The sequence below is a fragment of the Cyrtonyx montezumae genome, unplaced genomic scaffold, assembly GCF_038088225.1.
Source record: "Cyrtonyx montezumae isolate F1298 unplaced genomic scaffold, pur_monq_1.0 scaffold_17, whole genome shotgun sequence".
In the NCBI taxonomy this organism is placed as follows: Eukaryota; Metazoa; Chordata; class Aves; order Galliformes; family Odontophoridae; genus Cyrtonyx; species Cyrtonyx montezumae.
Window position 1 is genome coordinate 9,298,320 of NW_027071903.1, and position 21,108 is coordinate 9,319,427.

Genomic DNA, 21,108 nt, shown 5'->3' on the forward strand with positions numbered 1-21,108 from the left:
TTTTATCAGAAGATAGTACTGGGTTCAACAGTGGGCTCTGAACAGACAAAACAACAGGTGTTAATAGCAATTTTATTGTTTCACTGGTGCAAAAATCATGATACTGAATAAACCTGTGTAATGCATTTTCCCCTAAATTTACAGTAATGAAGGTTATACATAACTATATAGATTGCAATTTCTCTATTTTTATACTATTTGGAACAAAATTATCTTGATAAATACGCCCTGTGCACAGTATTGGCTCTCACTGAATGTCACAGAGCCTTAATATGCAAAATATAACTTCTGTTTCTGAACATGGCATTTTAAAACTCTCCAAACATGCATTAATATATTCTAGTTTTTAGGGAAAAACATTACACTTAGTTTTAACTTGCATTAAAAGAAAAGCACAAGCAGAACCTGACATACAATAATCCCAAAAGTCTGATGCTCTGTAAGGATCAGTCACAGTTTCCGATGACAGTCACTGCCAGTTTAGAACTCTAGTGACACAGAAGCAACAGCAAACAGACAAGAGAAGTCAAAAACAGAAGAGCCCTACCATGTCACAGAGATTTCAAAGAAAGACTCAGCCATGCTAACCGATGAAACCTGTAGTTGCTGGTCCAACCTTTCAAGTTTGTTAGAATATTTAACACAAGTGTTTGAAGTGCCAGACTCAGCACATGAATGTTAACTTGACATTTCTGAAAGGCACAATCTATGAATCTATCTTAAAAAAAAAAAAAAAACAACATACGGTACGTAAATGAAAAGAAATAAGTACAGTGCAGATCTTCTTTAAAGAACAAGACCTTCATAGATTGGCCCCTCAGATTCTGGTGATTCCCTCCTCAGACGCAAGTGCTCCAGTGTGTTGTGAAAGTGTTTGTTAATTTGTTCTGTTTCTTCAGTAGATTCAAGGTTTGGAAGATCTTCTCTTATCTTTTGTATGAGTTGATTCAAAACTTGAATTGTCACCTACAGGAAAAGATACAAGCATCAGAATAATTGACAAGACCTCTGTATAAGTACATAAATATTACTTTTAACAGACTTCTCTAAACTATGGGTATTTGGACACAGAACTGTTACTGAGAACATTTGTAGACAAGCTGCTGGACTCTGCACCTTGTCTTGCTCCTCCTAGAAGGCACAACACTTCAGGCTTCAGAATTTTGTGAAAGCTCCCCTGATCCTAGCACACATGAACAGCCTTTCAAGTGATAAAACCTACAGATTTGTAACTTAACAGCCATTTCACTCCAGTTCATTCACTACAAATGTTAATAACTTCAAACAAATAAAGCACACAATCAAATTGTCTAGGCAGTCTGTCTCCTGCAGAGGATTGGTAGATTAAGTTATTCTTAGGAACCGAGTCATGGCCTATGAAAGTACAGCTGCACATGGCACCAGGTCCAGCGTTACAGAGAGCACCACAGTACAAAACGCACTGCAGACTGCCAGTACAACAGGGACTATTCTTACACATGTGCTCAACCCTTTGTGTTTCACACAACGTTTTGCCCTCATCCACAGATCCAGCAACTCCAACGCTACTGTGGTAGATGGAAATTAGTTCAGTTCCTGGAAGTTATCAAATCCCTAAAATCTCTTCAAATGCTCTCTCAGAAATACATGGTATTTATTAACATCAGCTCTTTACTAAATGATGACATAGGAAGTTCAGACACTAAGATTACCATACAAACCACACTTTACAAACTAAAAAAATTGAGTATGCTGCAACTGCTATCTCAGATGTCAGATACAGAACTGAGGCTGGCATGTGAGCCATCATACCAGTTTGAGATTAGAAGTTTACACCAATCTTTTGTGGCACTCTCAACAGTGACCTGGAATAGCTCCAAGAATTTTATTTCCTTTAGTGCATATTAAGTTAGACACCTCTGAAGTTGGATGAAAATACAGTAAGACTAAGTTGTAGTCACTTTTGATCTAATAGAAGTATCCAAGTCTCACAATTTAAATTCAGGCCTAGATTACAAGCATTTTTCTTCCCCACATAAAAGAGCACTGTATTTTACTAGCATACCAAAAGTCAACCACTTTGCATTACTATTTACCAAGCTGAGCAGACATGATACAGGGTATAAATTGAGTACAGATGAGTACAGATGTTAGAAAATGCTATTTAAAAACAGATTTAATGAAGAATGCATTTTTACTCACTGCCTCATTTTCCTTTTCGTAAAAATAGATGTATCTATTTAGAATTTCTATGAAAAGTTGGACTTGCAAAGAAGGGTCCATGCACTGATTTGCAATCTTTAAAGCCTTCTTCAGGCACTCCATCACTCTCTTCCCTCCATGAAGCTACAAGGAAAAATAAGGTTACAAGAAATAAAAGAAGAATATAATAGAAGAAATAGAACAGGGAGTACCAACGTTTCTTCCCTTGATGAATACACCACAAAAACTGTAGAGAACTACACAAACTGCAGAACAAGCTACCATTAAACTGTACCTTTCTCAATCATTAGGAGTTTGGGTAAGCTTTCTGTTAAGTCAGGCAATAACAAACAGTTGCTGAAAGCCTTCAGGTATTGAAGTAAATCCAGTTCTGTAAATACGTACACTAAATGCATAGCTTGTAAAGCAAATTTCAAACAGCTATTCAGGAATACAACAGCTCAGTTGGGAAGAGCACCCTTCTTTCTTTTGAATTCAACAATCTGTCCCTCCAAAGTTCATTGATTCATGTGCAAATGACTGTACAGATGTGCGAAATGCAAGAGGTTACTTGGAGCCAGCCTTAAACTACTTGACATTCACAAAATCTTGCATGGTACTTCCACTTGTAAGTTTGATTTTCTTTAATTCTATGTTTATGCACAGAGTTCAAAGCTTCATATATTGGAACACATTCCAGCCACGCCTGCATCACAACACTGTGCTCACTTCAGAAGCTATTGCATTCTGAAGGAAGGCACAGCTACATTACTGAGGTACAGTGTGCTGTTCTGTGTTCTTTTATTCTTACCTCTTCTCCATTCTTGTCAGTGTTTCGGCCAGACCAGAACAGATGAGCACAAGTACTCACAGCCCTGCACTGATCTGGTTTCTTAAGGAGCTTAGAGGCTGCCAATGCACACTGAGTCCTCAAAGGCTCATGGTTCTCCTCACTGAAGCACTTCATCCTCTCAAATGTCCCAATTATCAATGTGATTGCAGCCAGCTGTGCCTTTGAATCACTAATTTCATCTTCATACAGAGAGAAAGCCTAGTCAGAGGAGAAAGCAAATCTTAATTATTGCTTCAGAACAACATAGAAAATACATTTGCTAATGACACAAAGTGTCCAGTTGTATATCTGTTATATTTATACATTCCATAGAGACTGCCACCATCAAATCAAAACCACAGACTGGAAATGTGGCCTATGAGAAACAGTTTTATTTAAGTAGCCATAGAAAATATGAGTAGTTCTCTTATGATCCAAAGACTGAGTTTCTCCTTATTTCAAGTATCTGTTAAAATAAGGAACTTCAGTAACAAATATTTATTAAAGAAGACTCTTTGAAATGCAAAACAGTACATCAGAAGTTTAAGTAGTAGGTTACTGCCTGAACAGTAGGTAAGGAAAATGTTTGCACTGCTGCCATGTGGATAAAGAGCCTTCAGAATAGAATGTACCACTAAAGAAATATCAAACTATTATTTCTAATAGAAGGCACTTAATTGTCACATTGGTCCCTGTCAGAATTGTGCTGCACCAGAATAGCAACTGATCCACAGTGAGTGAAAACAAGGTGTTATCTGTAACTCAGTTTAAGAATGTGTATTAGCAGCAGTATTAGAGAAAAGATTAAGATAAGGCCTGTAATCCAGACAGAGCTAATAAGTTAGTTCTTCATCTTATGTGGGCAAGGGGGAAAAAGGCTTAAGTTCTAGGTAGACTTCAAAATAATTTAAGGAGTTTCAACAAAAAGGCTGCTATTAGTAAAGGCAAGCATGAAAGCTGTGAACACCACAGATTTTACAGAACTTCCAAGAGTGCCTATGATCAGTACAATACTAGCTAGAGGAGCTGGGAAATGGTCTTAAAAGCAGTGAAGAAGCATTTTACATTGAGAAAGCCACACTCCTCCTGCAAACCAGCTGCATGAGGAGGTGGCTGCATTGCAACATACCTAATATTGCCTGACTGAGTATTCAAAATAGTATCAATGGAGCTTAATTTAACAGAACCCTGGGAAGCAAGAATGAAGATTAGGAGTTTCCACCCAACAGTGTTAGCTGTAATGTCTGATGTTTTAAGCACACTAGATTGTTTAAAGTCCAGGAAATGGATCCAAGTCAAATTTACGGTAGCGCAGGACAGTGACTGTAACAGCTGGACACTTACCTGGGACATGAATTCATAGGCCACAGTTTCATGATTCTCAAAGCCAATCTCTCCTGCAGCCAGTGCTCCTTGTAGGAAGAGACGAAGAGGCAGCTCTGCTAGCTCTGCTTTGATCAAAGCACTGATGGTCTGATGAGCAAACGAGAAGATCTTCTGGCACTTCTTCTCCCATTTGTCATCCTAGAAAATAAAACAAGTTAAAGTCCAAACAAAACCACAGCAATGAGAGAAAAGAATCTGAACTGTAACAAAGACTTAAGCACTCCAGTCCGCTCCCTTCTGGATGCCAGTCAACTACTGAAATTAGTGTGGGCTGATATATGTGGCCCTAGCCAACATGTGTTGATCTCAGCAGGTCTTAACAAAACATTTACAAAAAGCTCACATCCATTTTTCCTCACAGAAACCTTCCCTGTAAGTCTATACCAAGTTGCAGTTACCTCAGCCATTTTTAGAAGAACACAACTGAGCAAAAACCTAACAAGTAAAGTAGTTAAGTGAAAGAGACCTATTTAGTTACTCATTGGAGCAGTAAATCACACTTACAAGAGAATTTCAAGACACTGCATTTTAAGAGTGCTTTTAACAAACATCTTATTTCTTCACAAATATCCCCCACAATAAGGGGAAATGCATGTTTAAGCTATTACTTTCAATTAGCAAGCATTAAAAAGACAAAAACAGAAAAGTAGTTTTAGTGTAACTTGGGCAGTAGTTACAGAAGTGTAATCAGCAGAGGATGTGCAGTCTACCTTGAGGGAAAAAAAAGCACTAACACTGTGTCAAGCTTTTGCACACTATCTAGACAAAGCACTCCTTGCTCTTCTTAAAGAAGCAGGCAAAAAGAAACAAGTATACATAAGACAGCCAGAAGCCCACTCACCACTTTGGAGTTCTCCTTGTAGCGAAACGCAAGCTGGTATGCTGCAAAAACCAATGGTGGCAGCGTAAAACGAATACGTTGGTTCCCACCTGCACCAAAGTGTTTTCGAGCAGTGTTTAAGATCTAAAAACAGAAGCACTGGAAGCTTAGAGAATTCTTAAAGATTTATGTTATTTGCACCTACAACAACCTGCTCGCCATGGAACAAGAAAACCAGGAAGACACGGAGTTGGTATCATGTAATTTACAGTCTATTATGGGTGATGGGGAAGACATACAAGCTGCTTAACATGAATTACATTTATGCAGTACCTGTAGCTTTTCGAGCACTAAAACCCTTTCCTGTAACTGCTTAATAAGCTTTAGGCAATGCTCATACTGTATTAAGTACAGATACACTCTGGATTGGATAGTGAGATGGAAGTTGCCTGGGCTCACATTTAAAAATTGCACAGACCTTCTATTCTCAGAATAACACAAACTGCAAAAAAGGACCATCCCTTCTTACAGTAGCCTGTAAAAAACTATAAAGCAGTTAGGTTCAATGAGATTCAAATTTCACTTGATGCTTTTTAGATAGATGGTTATATGAAGCAGTTAGAAGGTTAATTGAATTACACTAGATTAATGGAACTGCATCCAAATTACCATCCCTCAGAACGAGAAGCTTAAATTCACAAGTGTTTTAAAGTACTCAACCCCCTACTTCTAAATAAGCAGCTTTTTACACTTATACATGATGTTGTATATTGAGTTTGTAGTGTCAGAGCAGTGATATCCCAGCTTCCTGCTTTACTAACTCTTTTATAGGAAATAATGCAGAAACTGACACTTGGCAGAACACGAACACACTCAGAGGCACTAATGCCATACCTTATACTGTTGGTCAGGGTCATCTGAACGCAAAAGATGAATAAATCTTCCCACAAGACTCTGCTCATCAGCAAAGTCCTCAGGGTCAGGGTCTTCAGCAGGTTGATCTGGCTGATCCTGGATCAGCGTGGATACCAAATTCATGATAGCATCAACCTGTTAAAGGTAACGTGAGCTGTTTAAATCTGAGTAGTCTACAAGCATAAGTTGACAGCAACTGGAAGTGCCTTTACAGCCATTCATAGTGCTGACAAACAACTAAGAACACGTGGTAATTGTTGATGCTTTAGGACTTGCCTCTTACACTGAAGAGTCCGTCTCTGCAGAGGCAGAAAAGCTGTACTGACAAAATTCAGATTCTAGAAGTATGACTGCAGCCTTCTTCAGGTAAAAGGCCAAATTTCAAGGGGGAAAATCAAGGTCTTTGCTAAAGCTTAAGAAGGAGTTTCTAGGATGAGGTAAGCAAGATACATGAAAACAAGATACCTGAGAACTTCAGCAGAAAAAATATCAAGCTAGGTAAAGCCTGTGCGAATAAAATGGGGAAGAGAGGAACAGAAACTAAGCATACTCTACATGAGATCCCTTAGTATGATTTCAAGTCTTCAAACAGTAGTTTAGATACCCAGAATTACCGCGTAAGCAAGCTTTTATCATACCTGTTCTTGGGACACAATTTCTGTGTTATAATCCAACACATTGCTAAGCACATAACAGCTCATGCTCTTCCTGGACTCGTAATCAAAGTACTCAAACAGGGGATGGAAATGTTTTAGTCTCAGAACTGTCAGAATATTGTTGTAAGTATCAACAGGGATTTTCAGAAGTCTGGTCAGCTCCTTTGAAACAGCACTGCTTGTTGCAATACTAAAAGAAAATACATGGGAAACCACAATTAATTACTAGTTCACATATACAGGCAGACTTCAGCCTACCCCAATAGCAACTATGACATAGACCACAACACCTAGGCAACCCACTGCAAAGAAGATTAGAAAAATAAAGTACCAAAAATAGGATCTTGCTCTTTGAGATACACAGTGAGAATTACAAATTTTAAAGTCACTGACAGCAGGAATAGATTGTGGCTGCAAATTCAGCAAGAGGAAAACTCTAGAGGACTGTAAGGGAAAGAATAGATAATGACTACATAAAGCTTGGCATAAGCATTGTGCATCTGTAGAGCTACACAGGAAGATTTACACACAGATGAGTAAATCCTGGTGAGTCAGGCTTTCCCCATTGTAGGTTACCATGAACTTCTACAGCTTGGTTCTTGTACCAAGATGCAGAATCTAAACCGTGCCTCTTTCTTATCTTATAAATATATGACATAGAAGTCAACAACTACTCCAGAGAAAACACAATAGGTGTTTACTTACTGTTCCAGATTAAGTTTATTGAATATTTCTACAGTTGTCTCCAACACCTTATCAACATAGTCAACACGGTCTGGGTAGCATTTCATAGCTAAGTTAATGAGAGAAACTTGCAAGGACACCACATCCTCTGAGGGCATGTCTTGACGAGACTGAAATTTAAGACAGCACTGAGTTGATCAAAAGCACACAGCTTTGCAAAAAAGAACAGACTGCATGCAAGAATATCCAGCATACCTGTATAACAGTAGCAACCTGCTGTGAAAAGATGTCAAACAGTTTGATATCTGCTGGGATACCAGGTCCATCTTCACGATGCGCAAATAAAGCTAACCTGGTAACAAGAGGAAACAAACAAAGCAACCCCAGATGCTGGTCAGAGTAAGATATTAGCAGAAAAAAAAGCAGGTTTTCAGGTATACATGCATGTTTTGTTACAAACAAAAAAGAAAGTCACCTGAGTCAGAGGCCATAATCAACCACTGAGGCAAGTAAATATCTGTCCTAGAAAAGAGTGCTGATAGACAGCAAATGAAGAAAGAACAAGACAGGTTCATCATCTGTGCTCTTCACCTAGCAGTTAAATGTCTGTCTCCTTCCAGCAGAGAAAAATTACAGAGCAGCCTGATGGAACAGCAGATGTTCTGCAGTGGTGTTAGACATCCAAGAGCATTTTCAGCTAAACAGTCTCCAGAGGAGGGAGAGGAACTGAACTATGACTCAACTATTCCTTGTTTCCAAAAGAATGAAAGATCAACAGGCTTAGGATGTCTGCTGTCTATGGACAGCAAAATGCAAAGTAAATTTGAAGTGAGGTAGATCACTTTTTTCCTCCAAAAAAAGCAAAGCTGAGAGATGGTTTACACCATCTTCTAGAATTTTGCTGGATAGCAATCAATGACAAGAAGAGTAAGGTGAATCATCACCTTTGCAGAAATCAGATAAAAATTAAGAATCATCTCTGAAGGAAGTTGGCATTTGATGAAAGCTACAACTTGAAGAAAGCTTAGTGTTGCTTCTATTGCTTTGTTACTGTTAAGAGGTTGTTCTTTTCTAAGTTACAGAAAGATCTACAAAACACTTAGGAAAAGTCATCTGCTTAAAGTTTTACAACTACTTCTTACAGAAATAGTTTAAAAACTTCAATTCTTAATGAACTTCTGGTCCGAAGAAGACATTTAAGAACAGGCTGAGGCACCAAAAAAACTCAGTGCCAGGGAAAACACATTCAACTACTCACATTTTGTTGAGTTGGTAACAAGAAGGTTTTCTAAAGCCAAGGAAAATCACTGCCTTTTCTCAGAGGGACAAGACAGCTTTTCTTGACAACTCAGAAAGTAAGGTTGACAGTCTTCCAAATACCATCACGCTGCAGGCAGATGGCAGCATAATTAAAAGCTATGAATGACACAGTATGTCAAGAGGGATCCCAAAGCAACAAGTCTTTTCAGGAAGACTCCTTAAAAAGGAAAGCCTCATGGGAATAGAGGCTAAAGCTTCACCAGCTTCTCTGTTTTGCTCATGTCCAGTTTCAACTGTCTCATGACAGAAATCAAGATGAGAAATCCAATCAGCATAACCTGTATGGAACACATCTAGGACTTAACTGCACAGTACTGAACTGCATGATTGTTCCAAACAGCAAACCGAACAGAAAGGCAACATCTTCCCCACATGCACTGATTCTAAGAACTGCTAACACTGCTATCTGCCAACACATGGAATAACATTAGTCCTAAAAAAACCAAAACTGACACATTACAAGAAGATAATCACACCACCCCCTTTCTATCCTATCTCTGAATGAGGGGGCTCCAGAAGACACTAACAGCAGCCAGCACAGCACTGATAAGCCTAGGAGGACAGCAGGTTCACTGCCACTCAGTTTCTTACTATTGCTCATCTGTAAGAGTAAGAATAGAAAACACTGTGGAGGCAATACCAAAGTTGTTCAAGTTCTCTAAATAAATGTGACAGCAGGGGGTACAAAATGAAAGCCTCCATGCAAGAATTACTCTGCTACATGATAACATAAAGAACCTAGCAAGAGGTCCCTTACAGTGACTGAGCTTCCTACAGTGGTATGCATGGTCATTATACAAACGTGTACATTGATGTGCAAAAGCAAGAAAGTTTTCCTGAGGATTCAAGATTATGATCTTATCCTGGAAGTGCATCTTTCTGCAGTAAGAAAGTACAGCTACTAAGTGACACCTGTGTTGTTCCATTCAGGACACAAATGAAAGCTTCGTTTGGATTCCTCCCTTAATATTTCAGTTCAGTCCAAGCAGTTTTAAGCAGTATTTCCATAAAAGTAAGAATTAAGGAACTAGCTCTGCTTCCTACCAGCTCTTTTCTGAAGAGGTTGTCAAATCAGAACACTGCTGCCACTTTAGTTCAAAAACGCAAAGCTGGTCAATATTAAACATGTTTCCTGCCTTCATCTGTTTACTAGTTTTAATCTGTCCTTGAAAGTAGGACACATTAGAAGCTGCTAAAACAGAGTCCAGACAACAGAAACTACATGAATAATATCCTTCACTGTCTTAATTACAGATGATATAAAGATGGAAACAGCAAAGTTAAACATGAATATAATATTAAAGATTGAAAGCTTTCAAATACTAAGAGTTACCATCTGCTTGTGCACAACATATTTCATTCTGAGCCAATTTCCACATCCCCTGGTCACTTACCTGTCAATTAAAGCAATTATTATATTTTTCACATTAACATTTTGGTGCAGCTCAGCACAAGCTCTGAGAAATGGGTTCAAGGTTTGGAGATGAAATTCATCTGGGAAAACCTGAAATTTCAGACCAGTAATCATCAAGTTATTAACTGACTTTGCTCACTATCACACAGCAGAAAAATGAAACAGTAATTGAAAAGCAAACAGCCACACATTAAATACAGTCCTATGACAGTTACAGGGTTTCCCAAGCTGGCCTTGTCTTGTTAAATATGTAAAGCAAGGGGCAAAAGACACATTGGTAACTTGAGGGCCTGGATACCTATCACAATTCTTCATGATCTGCAGACATGGCTGCTCAGATAGCTTTCCAGCTTCTGCAACTGAAGGAGCACAAAATGGATACCACCCTGTCCACCTGGTGGAAAGTAGTATGTATCAAGCCAAAGAGAAGGAGTCCCATTGAAGAAATTTTCCAGTTCATGAGGAAGAGGTAAAAAATAGTCTGAACCTGACTAAAAGCACAGAAACAATCATACCCATGTTCAAAATCAATAATGCAATTGAATTTAAGCAGCTCACCTGTATGATACACTCCATAAGGTACTCCTGAGCTAGAGCATCTCTACAATTTACAACCTGCTCCAATATTCCAGGCAGAACAATCTGCAATAAGAAGAAGAGCCTTGTAGTGTTCTTAGCATCCTGAAGTTTATATTCACAGATGCATTTAATCCAAGTAGAGCAGTATTTCTAATACTTTTCAGCTTTTCTTTATATAAAGACTTTCTGATGAAGTCCCAGTGTTCAGCAGAGCAGTTGAATCTTTCAGAGAAAGAGTCTTCTGCTCCCAGATTTATGCCCCTTTGGCACATGGTACTAATTCAAAACATGCAAGTTTCTTTCAGGCAAGAATACTACTTTAGTTGGCTATCCTTTCAGGAAACAAACAATTCTTCCCAAACAATTCAGAAAACATAACTTAGGAGTCATGAAGTCTACCACAGAACACTGTATATGGACATGTCTCTTAAACCAACCTATTATTACTTCAGGAATCAGTGAAATCAAGTCAAAACATGCCAATCCTACTGAAGTGCCTAAGTGAAAAATGCATAAGTAGTGTCTTTAGCTTAGCTTCTCAACACATTATACAACTTCACTAGCTTTAGGAATTTCAAGTGAAAAGCAGTTCTAGAAGCACTGTGATCACCAAGCTTTTAGCACAACTGCAACTCTTCCCAAGCTGCTCATCTGGAAGCCCAAACTGGTTCCACGTGGGAAAAAGCAGCAGAAGTTGGAAAGGGTTGATAGTCATCCTACCTGTTTATATCGTTCCACATTAACACCTTCCAGCTGACTGAGGCGAACAAGGTTGGTTCCTACTAGGATTCTCAGTTCCTGCCTTTCCCGCTCTCTCTTCTCTCTGTCCCTGCTATGGCCCTGGTGTTGCATTCGCACCCAGAGTTTGTTCATCTCAGCAAAGTTCAGCAGCACAAAGTCCATAGAATCACTGATGTCTCCAGTGGTTTCTTCACTGCAATTGAGAACAGGTTAGGAACACAAAAAGCTTTCTGCCCACCCTGGTTTTAAGACAGGTCAGAGAAGCACGTGCCAGGATGTCTGGGTTCATAAGAACAGTTCACCTTCTCACTTACAAAAAGGAAACCTTAAGAATTTCCTTCCCAAATTAACAACTCCGTAGTTCTGACAACAATTTTAAGTTTCAACACATGCTCCCCTCCCTGGAAGCATTCAAGGCCAGGCTGGATGGGGCTTTGAGCAGCCTGGTCTACTGGGAAGTGTCCCGTCCTATAGCAGGAGAGTTGGAACTAGATGACTCAAAGGTCCCTTCCAACCCAAACCATCCTATGATTCCATGATATCTACTTCTTTCGAACCTGAAACAGTCACACAGAGTGTGTAACTACATTACGTTAACAACACTTGTTTTTAAAGTTACGTTCTGTCTTACTCTGCTTGCTCGCCTTCATCTGGTAGAATATTCCTGGTACACTGCAGGAGATAGTTGCGAAGAAAGAGTCCTCTGAGAGGATGCTGCACTCCACGGCACATCTCCACCAAGTCTTTCAAAATATCTTTCCTGGACTGTGGAAATGACTTGACATACACAACACCTACTGTTATTAGGAGATACCTGCAAAGGGCACAGAACGGAACAACAAATGTAAAATAACACTAAAATACCACACTTAAAGGCAGCAGCCCACTTTTACCCTGACAGCATTACCCAAGTGCAGAAAGCAGTTAAATGACATCCGGGTACCATAATGTGAGATATTTTGCCAGCTTTCAACTCCTGCTCTTCTCTGCTACAGAGCACAGCTAGTCTGAACAGCTGATTTACCTCACTGCAATTCTTTACACAAGGAGTGTACACATACTCAGCATGCATGGAGCAGTGAAATATTGCTTGCCTATACTCACAACACCCTGCAGGACTGGAAAGCAACTCTGGCACAAAGATAAGGTATGTATGATGGTGAAGCATTAAACCTCTTTCACACTGTAGTTTAGCACAAAAGGGGTTACACTCCTCAGAAATCCCTCACACCTGCACATAGTCCTTCAGCATCTCTGCATTAATTCAAGAGTAGAAGGAACATGCAAGATATAAAGGACTGATGCACCAGCATACTCAGACTCCACTTCAGCTTAAGAGCAAAATAAAACCCTTATGGTTCTCAGAAAATAAGAATATCTGAAAAATAAAAAAAGTAATAAACATGTAGTTAATCCCACTGAACAGAACAGAGTACTCAGCTTCCTGCTGATGAGCTCCTTACCCAGAAGTCTGCTCTATTGTAAAGTGCATCCATCTCAGTCACCTGCAAAAGCAAAATCTTGGCAGGAACAAACTACTTTCTGAAGTTGCACCCTTGTCCTAGATCTACTAGGAATCCACTCAAACTGCGCAGACAATACTTGCAAGCAAGAGCACAGAGTCTATCATCATAATGTGACCATTATTTGACAGGTTTTTTATTTAAGAAAATACCAAATATATCCACACTTACAGTCTTGGAATAATATTTCCAGCATACTGTACTAGCTCATAAAGATCTGCCACTTTCCTTCCCTTGGCAAATTCATCTGTCAGGTAGACTTCCAAGTAGTGTAGTTCATCAGAAATTGCCATGTCTTGTATCTTGGTTAAGGAATTTAGTTCAAACATTTACAATAGACCTACTGAGAAATCACACCACGGAGGAAAGATGCTGTTTAAATACAATCTCAAGTTGCAAAAAGTCAAGGCCAAGTAGGTAGAATGCAGAAAAATTCATTGCTGTTGGCATAAGTGTGCTAAATAAACCCAAACTTCAATTCCCATTCTTCACATATTTGAAAATAGTAAGAAGTACAAGCAGTTAAAACAGTAAACAAGTGAATGTGATGTAACAGAGTATCTAGGTGAGGTAACAGCATGCTACATGGTGCAGAAGAACACCTTCAACAGCATACACATAGAAAGCAGTATTCAAATATATTCACATTCAGTTCTCAAATTTCATGAAAAACCTCCTGTTCAAGTACAAGAACATGGACAAGTAGATAGATGACAGCATTTGACTTAGATTCTATAAACACAAAAGGGCAAAACGTAAGTTGGTTTTACAGTAGTTTCAGGCAGCATACAGCAAGCCCAATTTTTTTTTATAGACGTGCAATTGTTATAGAAGTACAACTATAGAATTATACTCCTGAAAACTTGCAATGGAAAATACAAAAGACATTAAACACCTTCATACCAAAGGGAAAAGAACTTCAAACAGTGGGCAAACAACTGGATGTTCTCTTACAGTACATCCAGATTATCTAGTAGAAGAGAACCATTAACAAAAACATGAGAAAAGAGACGACAACTGTACAACCACAAACAACAAAAAAGCAGGTGAACATTTCATTCCATATTCAGCATTTCAACTTCTTGTTCCTCTGATCTTCAAAGGATACAGAGCTCATAATAGCTCTTAGGAGATAACATAGAAGTCCGCAGCTCACCAAGCTTGTTGGATGCATGTTTCAAAGCATCCATGAGCTTGTTTTTGTCCTTCAGAGGAGGTAAGAAAGAACAGTCTATCACTAATAATGCTCAGAAACCGGAGTATGTAAACAAGTAAAAACACAACTAAAAGATTAGCTTTATAATAGAAGTTCACAAATGTTAAGTATCTAAACATCAGGAAAGTGATAGTTCAATTAAATTAGTATCTGCCTTCCAAACTAAGTTGAAGGCAACTAGAAAGCTAAAGCACAGCTATTGTAATAAAGCACTATATTATAAAAAGATACCTTTTCCTATTCAGAAATCCTCATCCAACACTCAAGTTCTATTCAGCAAGCAAAACTGAACTACTTCTGAGCCATCCAGCCTGCTGTTTTCTCAGATCTCATGAAGAAAGCTCCAGCAGTCAGAGCACACATAATGCCAGTAAGAGCCACTGTGAGATTTCTCCTTTCCCCTCCTCACCCAAGAATAACAACTTACTGAAAGCAAGAGTCATGCACAGCATGTGCTTACAATGCAAATGACTACCCAGCACCACAGGATACAAGAAACTTCCAATCTACCACCTATACGTACTACTGAACACACAGAAAACAGCATTAAGTTTTGGAGAAGAGTGGATGAAGTGCTAGGGTTATACATTTAGCTTACTGTTACTCAGTCACACATAGAAGTTCAGAGGTAGCTGCTTCCAACATTACAAAAGCATTCTACGCAGCAGAAAACTGGAAAAGGGATTGACTTCCTTGCTGCCATCATCTGACCACAAAGTAAGCTTGCCTAACCACATGAAAATATATGGGAATGTTTAAGTTCTGTCACTGCAGCTTTAAGCCGTTTCTTTTAATAATTCTCTACATAAAGCTAAGTTTCTCAAAGCCAAGAAAGCTTCACATGATTATACTACCATGGTCTGCACTGACTACATGTTCAAGCTAAATATCTCCGTAGAACCCCAGTCAATGTTGTTCCCCAGTTAGAGGAGAATTCATACATCAGTCTACAATTAATCCCTATAAAAGTTCTCTTTTGCAGCAGACAAAATATTAGCCTCACAGTCTGCAGCTTGTGAAAAGACTACAGTTGAAAAGCAACAGTACAATGAACACAGATAAGAATTTGCAACATACAGCTCCACAAGGAGTGCATTTGAGGAGTAAACTTCTGGTGACAACAAGCAGGCTTACTCAAATGAAAGCACAAACTAATGAAGGTGCACCTTTATAATCTATCTTGTCCAACACTGTGGCAAAAACAGGAATACTGAACACTCGCCCCACTTAGTAGCTGCCTCATTCACTTGCAAAGGCTCTAACACAAAGAGTTAAGTTCCCTCAATGCACTAGAGATTGGTATTGATTTACTCTTTTACTCCTAGCAGATGAGAAGCTTCACTGTATTTTTAAGTTACATTCTTACCAAGCATCTCTTCATTTGGAAAGACTGCACCTTCACAGCCTGAATGGCTTCATCCAGGAGTTTTTCCTGTTCATCCTGAGGAGACTGCTGTGTTGTTGGCTGGAAGAAAAAAAGCAAAAAAAAACAACACTTTTTATGAATCCAGCTATGACTTGATTCAAACTGTCTTCCCATAGTCTATAATACAGTGCCATTAGAAAGTGTCACTGCAACAAAACCATTAAGAGTTGTCAAATAGTTAAGTGTTTATTTAAGGGATAAAGCTTTACTCTGCAAAAACGTTATTTTCTCCAAGGAAACCTCACTTCAGCCTTTCAGCTCTTGAAGGGAGCCACTTTTTACAGTCTGATAGCGACAGGACAAGTGCTTTAAACTTAAACAGGGGAGACTTTGGTTAGATGTAAGGAAGTTCTTTACTCAGAGGGCGGTGAGGTGCTGGAACAGGTCGCACAGTGAGGTTATGGCTGCCCCATCCCTGGTGGGGCACAGAGCCAGGCTGGTGGGTAGCAACCTGCCCATGGCAGGAGGTTCAAACTAGATGGTCTTTAAGGTCCTCTCCAACCTAAGCCATTCTATGAACTTGAGTGCAGGGACAAGATGAGTAGTGGACAGCCTGTGGGCATTGTTACTTCTTAGAATACAGAGCCAAGAGAACGGAACAGTCAACCCTTCCCTCCATTACCAGCATTTTCAATCCAACACGAGTATTTGGCAACAAGAAGGTTCATGAGAACACAAGGGCACCACTACACCGAGGGCAAGCATCATTACTCTCTGCCAGAGATCAAAGCAAGTCATGAAATGCAGACCATACAGATCCTATTCTGCACACACAGGTCACAAGCTATCAGTTAACTGCTACCCAAGCTCTGCTGAGGCCTAACTTCAGATAAGCAGAGCAAAGGATAAAGTACAATTACCTCCTTATGGAAGGTAGAGATGACTTGCAGAAGTAACAGAAACCCAATGAGAGCCATCATTTCCTCATGTCTCCGACCTCCCCCAGCAACCCTCCTCCTTTTGTTTCTCCTCAAATAAGAACATTCCAGGCCTTCAACATAAAAAAAAACAAACTCATCTGCCTTCCCAAGGGTCATACTACATTTTTTATATTGATTAGATCCACTGCCTTACACATCCCCCCACCCAGCTGGAACAGGCACTCCCTTCTGCAGCTGCTTCCTTTCCTCTGCCAGATCGATGAGGTCAGTGGAGCTTCCTTCTTTTACATTACACAGGACATTCAAGACTACTTCAACGCAAACCATGCCCAGCTCCCTCTAAGTGCCCCCAGCAGCTCACACACTGCGCTCAGTAGCACTCCCCATATCTAACACCCAGAAAATAAGCACCACCACCCTGCTGTCACACAGGCCAGCACGCAGCATCTCATTAGCACTTCTCCAGCCTCTCCCCCCCCCAGGGTTTGGTTTCAGAGGGCATCACTCAATTATTGTCAGAGATAAAAGTGCTGACACTGTGGCTCAACTGCATCTTCTCTGGCCTTGAAAAACAGCATTTATGCACACAGTGAATCCTGCAGCTGGTACTCTGTGCCCACAGCTTCAGTAATATCTCAGCTCTTTATACATGTCCCCTTCCTCTTCTACTGTGTTCAGCAGGCTTCTGGTCTCCGCTCTTTGTAATCAAATATCTTGGATAAGAATCTAAAAGGCCATCAATTACACCATCTTGACATCCTTAAAACCAGTATCTCCAGTATTCATCTCAAATGCCCCTTGTTTGGAGTTCCCATAAGCACCTTTCAGGAAGCAAGATTTTAGTTTGGGTTTTAATTGCTACGGACCTCAACGCCTCATGCTCTAACCACATCACAGTCAGAGCACAAGTCAAAACAGTGGAATAATGATAACCCCAGCACAGCTGCCCAGCACTTTCCCTGCAGGGCTCCCAGCTCCCACGCTTCCCTCCTGTCTGTTCACAGGGTCACATGGTTCTGGGAGGGCTGCACAAGCCATGAAGTGAAGCACAGAAGGGCTTGGGTTAGAGGGGACCTTAAAGATCCCCTGCAGAGGCCAGGAAAGCAGCCCAGCTGATCAGGGCCTACCATTCACTAGTCTGCTAGAAAAACTAGTCTACCAGAAAACCACTGCTTGAAGCATTATGGTGACCATTAGCCAGAGGCTACATTCGGGATGATTACAGTGAGGATCTCATTAGAAATATCTAACTGAAGGTAGGCACTTCCTCTCACAACCTCAGACACTGTCTTCCAACAACAGCTGAAGAAATAACGGCGTCTTGGAGCACTGCTGTCAGACCCAGTTTTACCAATTAAAATGAACCAGTCAGCTTCATGTCATATTCCATATGCATCAAGAGGAGACATGCATGGCATTCTCATTCCTGTTCTAAATTTGATCAACAAGGTCCCACACTTTATTTAACATCAGGACTGAGATAAGCACTCACAGCACTGAATTCATCACAGAAGCACTTCCACATTATGACCACAGAATCACATTGTTCAAGACAGGGTATCGTTACATTCGTATCAATTCTGATCTGAAGCCTGGGAATGGGATTGTTCATTACACAATGTCTTCATTACAGGGATACTGCACTTCTGTGTCTAAAGAAAAGGCAATGGAGGCATTTTACAGCTGCACAGGTGGCAAGAAAACGTACCCTGACTGCAACAAGCATAGTTGAGGCAGCCCAAGAGGCACAGCCTGTAGCAGCTTTGCCTCTGAAAGGGGCAAAGTGCTGAACAGCAGCACTGCCAAACAAGTCCCAGCTCCTTCCTAAATATTCAGACTTTGGAATCTGAAAAGCATCAGCTTATTCTTTTCTATCTACTGTAATAAGCTTCAGAAGCATAGGGCACTTCTGGTTACTACCAAGCACCTGAGACACATTGCTGTAGTTTGAGGAAGCAGCAGCAAAAGGAGACCAAAGAAAAGAGAGCATACAGCAAGAAAATATCCTGAGAGTTAGCATGGCTCCTGTCAAACTGGGAAGCAGTTGCTGTGGCAAATGCGATTTCAAATAAAGCTGCTCATGTCCTGTATCTTCCACTTCATAGCAGGAGCCTAGGTGTTAGTTGCAAGTGTTATTAAACCAGAAATGTAACCGCTCTGTGCAATCCTACTCCAATCTAAACCCTTGAAGTGGAAGATTCACTGACACTGGAGAAAAGCAGCAGTGTTCTGTAATCAAGGCACAAAGCAGCCTCCCTTCTCAGTAGTAAGTACAGCAAGATATAAGTTACTGCATAAACACAAGATAATTCCCAGCAATTATGCAGCCAGTCCAACTTAAACGCTCGAGCCTTAACTCTCCAAGCTGCTTTCTGCCAGTTTGATGCTGGTGAGCTGTAAGTTGCCTTTGGAAAGGAAAAAAATTAAACCCCAAACTAGCTTGGAAGGAGCACACTACCTGGCTGATCACAGGGTAATACCAGTTACCTGAAAGATAACTTGTACAGGGTTCTGCAAACATGGTTCTAGACAAGCACATTCTTACAGTAACAGCTAGTGCTGGGCACAGAAAGCAATCATTAAACATACAGCATATGATTTCCTTGGTTTCTAATTCTCACTTCCACGAGAAGACTCAGGACAGCCTACTTTATATTTAAGGCACAGCAGAACTCTGGAGGTGATTAACATCCCAGGCCACGGTGGTGACAAGACACTCCACTTTTGAGTCAGGCAAACCGCAGCACTCCACAGAACTGTAGAGCACCAAACCACAACAGGAAGGACCCTGAGGAACCTACCAAGCAGTCCGTACTCTGGCAGTGCTTATACTGGATATCCTTACACCATAAGTATGCTCCAACCTTATACTGAATGTAGGGTACAGATAGTACAACAAAGTAGATTTTGCTTCTGTTCTAAAACATATTTTTTATCTAGTCTAAGAATCATTCCTTAGGTGTGCTTTCATCATATTCCACATAACTTTCCTCCTGTTTGCTCACATGCCTGTGTTTGGTACCACAATGAAGAAGACTTACCAAAGTTACTCTACCTCCTAGCAACTTCATTAGGACACTAATCACCCTGTCACTGCCCACGTAACAGGAGCATTTACCCAAGGCAGACACCAGGTTAGCTCCAAAAGATCAGAAAAGCCAGCACACAGCAGAATGCTGTAAGCATCACAACATGGCTTGGCACTAACCAAAAACAAAGAGCAAGCGTTTTATCCCATACTGGAAGCATCACTCTACAACACCAGAACTTGCAAATCTCACAACAGAGGAGCCTGAGGATAAGTGAAAGAGAAGAACACCTTTTTCACAGGCTTAAGCTAGCATTTACTTCCACAGGAAGCCACGAGCAACTAACAGAAATCAAGGGGCTGTGCTGTTTATTCATGAGATGACTGACAGCAGCAAGAAACCCCGTATCTGGTTTAAGGTACTCAAATGCCCTGCTTTGAGCATGGCTATTGGACACAGCAACAGAGCCCGATCTGGTAAAGGGGGTCACCCTAAGTTTAAAAGGGCACTAGTCTCCCTAAGTTTAAAAGGGCACTAGTCTCGCTCTTCCTCCATCACACACCATAGGTTATTAGCAAGACAAGGGTAGAGAGCAGACACGGAAGTAACAGACAGAAGGGAGCAGTGTCAGCTCAGAGCCACGAGGTACCCACGGCACTTCCATAGCAGGCCAATCACCTGCAGACTGCACCTTTCCTGTTACCCAATTAAACACCCTGCATTCCTGGCAGGGTTCACAGCCGCACACACACGCTTCTGGAGGATCCGGCATTAAATTCATTCCAACACACAGCCAACTTCAGAACGCAGACCTGCCCCAGAAACCCCGGGCTTCGTTTGGAGCACTGAGTGTGCCCGTGCCTCACTGTGCAGACGCAGCGAGCACTGCTCGCACTGCAGCTGGACGGCTCAGCGAGCCGAGATGCCATAGTATGTACTACTGAGGACTCTCCTTATATCAAACAGCACAGCAAATACACTCAACGTGGGCAATGCCAGGAAGCACAGGCGTCCTTTTGTTTTTGCTGAGCATTCAGAAGCACGTCTCGGTAAGCGCTGCACCAGGTTCCTTAACGAGCACTTACAACGCTGCGGAGCGGCCTACTCCGATCCCGGCCGCAGCGGCTCAGGCGGTGATCAGGGCCCAGCCCAGCCCCGCCTCAGCCCCACCCGCGCCGTGCGGCGGCCTCACGGCCCTCAGGGCCCCGCCGCGCTCCCCCCCCCCCCGCACGGTCCCGCCGCGCGCAGCCGCTGACGGCGCTCTGAGCTGCAGCCCCCGGGCCTGGCCCGGTCTCGGGCCTTCTCTCAGCTCCCAACCACCACCCTTAGGGCGGCAGCAGAACTCGAGGGGGCTCCCCACCCTCCCCCGCCCCGCGCCAGCTCCGCCGCCCCTCACCATGGTCGCGCCGCCGCCACGAGCCGCCCCCAGCAGCAACCCCCCACTGCGCCGCGCGCCGTCATGTGACAGCGCCGCCTCCGCCGCCCCGCCCTTCCGCCGCGCCGCA

At 41.4% G+C, this 21,108-nt stretch overlaps 1 protein-coding gene across 1 annotated transcript; it reads right to left on the reverse strand.

Moving 5' to 3' along the window:
* Positions 1-58: 58 nt before the first annotated feature.
* On the reverse strand, positions 59-21,072 carry VPS35 (VPS35 retromer complex component). The gene is made up of 17 exons (XM_065733208.1): positions 21,000-21,072; positions 15,634-15,732; positions 14,160-14,256; positions 13,223-13,346; positions 12,160-12,342; positions 11,508-11,721; positions 10,767-10,850; positions 10,189-10,298; positions 7,730-7,826; positions 7,496-7,644; positions 6,773-6,980; positions 6,114-6,269; positions 5,241-5,363; positions 4,358-4,537; positions 2,993-3,232; positions 2,182-2,325; positions 59-966 (listed from the first exon to the last, which is right to left on the reverse strand). Exons 1-17 carry the CDS (start codon positions 21,000-21,002, stop codon positions 787-789), a joined length of 2,391 nt encoding a protein of 796 aa, XP_065589280.1. The 5' UTR covers positions 21,003-21,072; the 3' UTR covers positions 59-786.
* Between the last annotated feature and the right edge of the window lie 36 nt (positions 21,073-21,108).